Raw genomic sequence first — 6,741 nt, forward strand, 5'->3', positions numbered from 1 at the left:
AAGACAAGTCGACAGACACGTTGGAAGCTATGCCTAGTTTAGTAGTAGTAGTACAGCAGTTAAGGGCATTGATTGCTTTGAATGTTTACTGTGATGGTGAGTTCAACAGTCCATCTGTGACAGGGGTTCTCAACTAGGCCTAGGCTAGACCTATATCACAGTAGGGGAAAAAATGATTCATTGAATAAACACTTAATAAATTTTACACGACCTCGGCATTACCTTACAGACGCGTGTGAATGCTTTTTATCTCGGTAGGAATAACTCGGGAGATCGCTCGGTTACAATTTGTTAAATTTAACTTCACGTGTGAATTGGGTATAAGTATGGTTTTACTTTATATCAGTTATATATCTCTTTTTTGTACAATTGAATCAGACACCAAGGACAATACATCCTTTTTGATAAACCCACTGTACATGTTCAGCTCATATTCACTATCAACAGGAAACTTCTGTGTTCTAGAAAAGATAAGACCACTGCTTGAAGAAGTAAATTAAACATGTTTATTTCCTTATTGCAAACACCCTACTCCAATTTCATCAGTCTATCTGTCAATCTTTCCTAACATCCGCTCTTCACCTGTTGCTGTTTCTAAGTTTTCATTAAATTTATTTATTTTCTTTTATTATATATTTTTCAGACACAAATAACATTGAAAAATTGAAAATCAAAATCCCAAACCTAATGGATTGCCTAAAAAGCTGAAGTTCATCGAGAGGCTCTCCAACTGTATTTTGATTATATAGAAGAGAATAGCAAAATACATACAAATAGAAATTAAAGATTTACTTGTTTTCATAATTTGTTTTCTTGTGACATTTTTCTTTCTCTCTTCTTGCCTTATTCTATTTTTTGTTTTGTGATTTTTAGGTTTTCACTATTGATTCATTTTGTGAATTTTCTTGTCTGTTTGGACTTTTACTGGATCATTGCAGACATTTAATATTCTCTCATGCTAGTATACAGCTTTATTTAAACAAACATCTGCTGTCTACTGCTTTTGCAGCTTCTTAGTTTTCCTTTATCTTGCTTGCAAACTTAATTTGTTTTAGATACACCCGTTACTTGAGCACCTGTGTGTTATGAATAGGCCGGCCGGATATTGAGTCTGCAAATGGTGCGGTGTTGTGTGTGGTGTTTCTTTTCTGGGAGCTTTCTGGTTTACAGTAATTTTGGTTCTTCCTTTGTAGCTCCTTGAGCACTATTGAAGTGGATTTGTGCACTTTATAAATCTTATTATACAGTAATTATAACTTATACTTGCTCTGTATATGAGGTGCAATATGTGGTTCTAATGCTTTGTATCTGCAAATTCACTATATAATTTTAAATGACAAAAAAATATATATACAATTACACATTTGACTTACATTGTGCTTCCTTGTACGTTCTTTGTAATATACCCTGCATAGTTGATATTACCTGCTCACAAGCAAGCTGAAAAACAAAAAAACAGAAATAATTGACAGAAATTCTCACAACCACATGAATTTAAATGAATACAGACTAAAGTGCTTATCATACACTGTTACAAAACGATTAACTTGAGTAAACCTAATTTTGCTATTACCATTCATTATTTTTTAGGTATATAAAGCAGAGCATTGTCTTTAGAGGTACAGTACACCAGTAAAGACATAACATTTGCTAGATCAAAAAAGTTTGAAACATATATTACAGTGTAATCATACAGCATTAGTTAACATGGCAGTGTCAGTGAGAAGGCTAAAAGGTTTAATGTCCCCCTCCCATTACCTCCTGGACATTGCCGAAAATTTTCGGACCTGCCAGACCACTTAGCTTCCCATGCGCACCAAAACCACACCATCAGGCAAATCCTAGCCCCGCCACCTGGTGTCATTCATAACAAGAACCATACTATCGTGAGTTTTATCTAACCTGAAGGTTGTCTGGGTATTTATGAGTCCACACTAGTAGAAGGGCTGAGAAGACGTCACCTGTGCCAGTAAACCTCATGTTTAACTTTGGATACTCAATTTTACAACCTGTCTTCTTCCCATCTGCAGAAGAGATCACATATCATAATACTTTATTCAGTGGGGGTTTTTTTTAATGTTTGGTAGATATATTTTCAGATTTATGATGACACGAAATATCTATATCCCTAAGGGGACTGTGGTTCCTATGTGATCAATGTTGAAAACTGTATACAGTAATTGAATACACTGCAGTAGTTAGGAGAGACTTTTTTTACACCTTGTTTCGCGAACTTGTTTTTATAAGGATCGTCAGAGGACAGAAACAAAATAAAAACTCATTTAGCAAAATGATTTTGCCTAAACCACCTTGGCGGAGGAGAAAATAAAAATAAAATTGTATAAATGAATTAAACAATGTAGTATTTAATGAGATTGGTAAATGCTCTAAATTCATTAAGGAAGAAATATAATATATTTCTTCTGGAAGATTATATCCTATTTTTATGGATTTCAGTAAAGTGGCGATCACAATAAAAATAATTATAACATTTTATTTTTTTAATGAAATATCCATTTTTTGTAGCCAATGGTGCGCTAACTGGCTAAAAATTAAATTTTATTTTAATTTAAAACAAGGGATAAAAAAACCTCTTGCCTTCGTATACTGCAAGTACTTTGGTAAAACTTTTTAGTTTGTTGCTATACTCAGTGTAACTTGCACACGCATGCATTACACACATCACGTCCATTACAATGGCTCATATGCTGGGTATGCATAGGAAGTAAAAATGAAATATTCCACTTTGTTTCCAACTACAAAAACTACTAGTACTATTAATAACGTAATAATTATTGTTTATTGCTGTAGTTTCCTGATATTATTACTTACTTTTGAGTTGTGTCCCAAGCAAGGTTAGTGTATCTTCTTTCCCTGTTTCATAACTGCTAAGTACAACTGTCTTAACTCCTTTATCGTGAAGGGTCTGCATGGCTTTCAAGGCTTCTACTTCATTGGTTATTTTCATTCCACTTAAAAGTCTAAACAAATCACAATCGTTCATGTATTGTTTTATTTAAAGCAGTTATGGCATGTCTCTAATATTAATATTATTATTAATACCCCTTTTACACTGCAAACGAAACTCCAGACACAACCCGGGATTTTACAATACCCTGGCTAGAAACTCCTGAGTTGTGATTAGTGTGCAACTCGGGATCAAATGAAAAAAATAATAGTAAATAATTTAGTGGAAATAAATGGCAATGGAAGACACTAACAACCAATTTCACAATCTTCGATATGCCACTGTTCGTGTCTGAAGTGGGTGTATGAGGCAAACCGATCCTGATTTTCGAAAGACACTGAACCTTTTTTGACCATTATCAAAATTCATAAATATTAACTTACTCAGCCTCAAACTGGTTTGGAGTAACTATATCCGCTAGAGGTAACAGCTCATCTCGATAAATTGGCATCAAATCTTCTGGAACGTAGAACCTACCATTATCGCCCATGACAGGATCACACACGTATGTCATATTAGCGTTGGCGTCACGTGCATCTTTCACGACGCGTATCACCTCATGAAGAAAAGATGTCGAGCCAACATAACCTGTAATGAAATAAATTGCATCAATAGAACAGGGAAAAACCTTAACAGGTCTATTAAAATTCTTCAAAAAGATCAAATAAATCATCATTTAACCAGTAACAGATTAAAAAAAAAAAAAATTTCCTGGTTTACTTACAGACTTTTTATTTTTAAAATTACCAGCCAATTTAAGGATTCATGGAAAAAAATTATGACAGGTTAATAGGGCTGTCTCTTATGGGGGGGGAGAAACATTTATTTCCCATTTAAACTTGCAGTTGTACATTAATAAATTATGTAATACAGTAATACAACATAAGCAAATTTAAATATATATTTGTTTAGACCCTGACAGACAGTCAGTCAGTTGAGCGCATAATTTCTCCTGAAACTTTGACCCATAGATGGCAAACTTATGAGATATGCAACTTTCTCAAAATCTCTGGTGCATAACCCAACAGTACAACATTGTATTGTGAGACCACCAGACAGTAGGATGGGTTTCACACCCATGACAAAAGTTCGAGAGCCTGAACCACTTACTGCACTTACCGCTTTCAATAATCAATTTTATTTTCCAGATTGACAGGAAGGAAATGCAAATAAAATTGATTAGAATGATCAACTGAGAGGATCAACGAAGGTGTGAACAGACACAGACTCACCTCATCACAAACAAAATTGTGCAAATGTAATTGAAATTACTACAGTCAATGCCATAGCCAGTTATTGGGGCAGTTGGAACAGTCAATTTTTCTATTGGGTCCACAAAGAATGAGTCCACATTTTAAAAATGGGTCCAGATTTCTCATATTTTGTGTAAAATGGGTCGAACTTAAAGAAAATGGGTCCAGATTATTCATATTTTTGCGTAAACTGGGAGGATAGGAAATGGTTCCACATTATTTAAATACGCGTAAAGTGGGTCCACCCTGATATTGTCCCACACTGTTTGAAAATCCTCGCTACAGCATTGCCTACAATTTATACCATATATCTTTAATATACTGTACAGTGTTACTTTTACTGAATGGTTGAGAACAATTTGGATTTACAACTTTTTACCACCGATTACATCGCAACCTGTCGCAATGAGTCTAGTCTGAATAGTGTAAGACAATCATCAGGATTAGGAAATCAAAAAATAGCTGGTGTAACTGTAGCCACTACTATATTACTGCTGTTATTACTCACCAGTTAGCAGATGAGAATATCTATTAATACCATTTCCTTTTATACCATCATATAAACACTTGAGTTCATCAGCATTCAAGACTTGGCCTTTGATTAATTCATATTGTGTGTGAGTGCATAGCTGTACAGAATTGTAGATGGCTTAATGCTTGAAGTCTATGTACCGGTAATTAGGAAGAAATACATAACTTTTGTTTTTGGCGATTACAAGGCAGCGGCAGGAACGATAAAAAAATTCAAAAAAAATAATTTTTTCTGAAATTTCCATTTTTCATGGCAGCCTTTACGCTAATTGGCCAAAAATAAAATTTTATTTTTATCCGAAACCACCATGATTGGCAGGCGGCGGGTTCGCTAAAAAGGTATAAAAAACACAGTGCAGGGGAATGAGATGTTGACCAAGATTTGGTCCTGGACAGATTGCCTTAGAAGAGCGCCATCATGAGAACCTGCCTAACCACGCCTGCACTGTATATGAATAAACAAAGGCAGGATGGCTATAGTTAACGAATTTCTTAATGTGATTGGATGATATTGTATGTACAATATGGATTATATTATAGTTCAAGAACATCCAATCAGGATTAGGAAATAAAAAAATAGCTGGTGTAACTGTAGCCACTACTATATTACTGCTGTTATTACTCACCAGTTAGCAGATGAGAATATCTATTAATACCATTTCCTTTTATACCATCATATAAACACTTGAGTTCATCAGCATTCAAGACTTGGCCTTTGATTAATTCATATTGTGTGTGAGTGCATAGCTGTACAGAATTGATGAAGTCAACTTCATAACCTAGAACCTGTTGAAATGTAAAGAAACAGTAAATATTCTTAACACTCACTGGCTGGCTTATTCTAGGGTGCGATGATATGTGGATGAGGAGGGAATAGTTCTAGCTGGAGGAATAACATAAAATGAGATTAACTTGGTCACAATCTTCCATGACTAAAGATCTCATTACCTCCACCAACGAAGTTGGCAGGAGGTTACGTTTTTGCCCCTGTTTATTTATCTATTTATTTTTTTTTATTTATCTGTCTGTTGGCATATTTGTTGTGAACAGCCTACAGCCCATAGTTTTTATCAGAAATTTGTCAAACTTGGTGGTCACAATATTCATTTACCTAAGATCTAGAGCTGATTAAATTTTGAAGGATCAGGGTCAAAGTCAAGGTCACAATCAACGAAAAAACTGTTTTTTTATTTATTTGTCTACAGCCAATAATTTTAATCACAAACTTGTCAAACTTGGTCACAATGTTCCATGACCAAAGATCACAAAGTATTTGAATGTTGAAAGGTCACAATCACAATCAACAAAAAACAACTTTTTGAAACAGTTTTTTTTTTTAGAAATTTGTCAAACTTGGCCACAATGTTCCTTTACTAGAGATCTGGAAGTGACTCAATTTTGAAGAGCCAGGGTCAAAGGTCAGGCACAATGAAAAACGAAAACGGGAAACTTGTATTTAACCGTTTGCTGTATAGACGTGTGTGTGTGCTTATACGGGCTCACATGACCATTAATTTCAAAGTGATATAAAACAGTGATTTGTTGGTCTGTTGTATTTTTAGGCAGACAGTATTTTATTATTATTTGAATAACATTTCAAAGTAGGCCTATACTTAAATATATAAGTAGGCATATTGGACAAATATAAAACTAAATTAAAGTAATGAAAATAGTGAGCGGCTCAAAAGACTGATAGGTTTCATGGGTATTTATAGTAATTAGCATCTTGATGAAAGTAGCGACGGCGCCAGGATCGCCGACAGGAGTCAAAGTCCCCGACCAGAACAAAGTGGGCGTGGGCGGGCCTCCCTAAAAGCTTTCGAAAGTGGTCCAGGAACGAAGCCCTTCCCCCGCCAAAAAAAACCCAAAAAAACTAGTGGTTTCAAAGGCTTATTTAACCGATTTTATTAGTCTATTAGTAGAAATTGTTTTTCTCCCCAATAAAAAGTGGTTTCTCTCCCCGACGGGGGGGGGGGGGGGGGTTGTTTC

At 35.0% G+C, this 6,741-nt stretch overlaps 1 protein-coding gene across 1 annotated transcript in view; it reads right to left on the bottom strand.

Moving 5' to 3' along the window:
- The window catches only part of LOC117117066 (pyridoxal kinase-like), a gene marked incomplete in the record, with an annotated part of 12,500 nt that overhangs the window by 2,423 nt on the left and 3,336 nt on the right, over positions 1–6,741 (bottom strand). Inside the window, 5 exon segments of the mRNA XM_033261256.1 lie at positions 1,376–1,440; positions 1,903–2,024; positions 2,833–2,981; positions 3,352–3,556; positions 5,379–5,538. Coding sequence (XP_033117147.1) covers positions 1,376–1,440; positions 1,903–2,024; positions 2,833–2,981; positions 3,352–3,556; positions 5,379–5,538 — 701 coding nt within the window.

Source organism: Anneissia japonica, unplaced genomic scaffold (genome assembly GCF_011630105.1).
Source record: "Anneissia japonica isolate Jap-2015-1 unplaced genomic scaffold, ASM1163010v1 scaffold288094_len592898_cov174, whole genome shotgun sequence".
In the NCBI taxonomy this organism is placed as follows: domain Eukaryota; kingdom Metazoa; phylum Echinodermata; class Crinoidea; order Comatulida; family Comatulidae; genus Anneissia; species Anneissia japonica.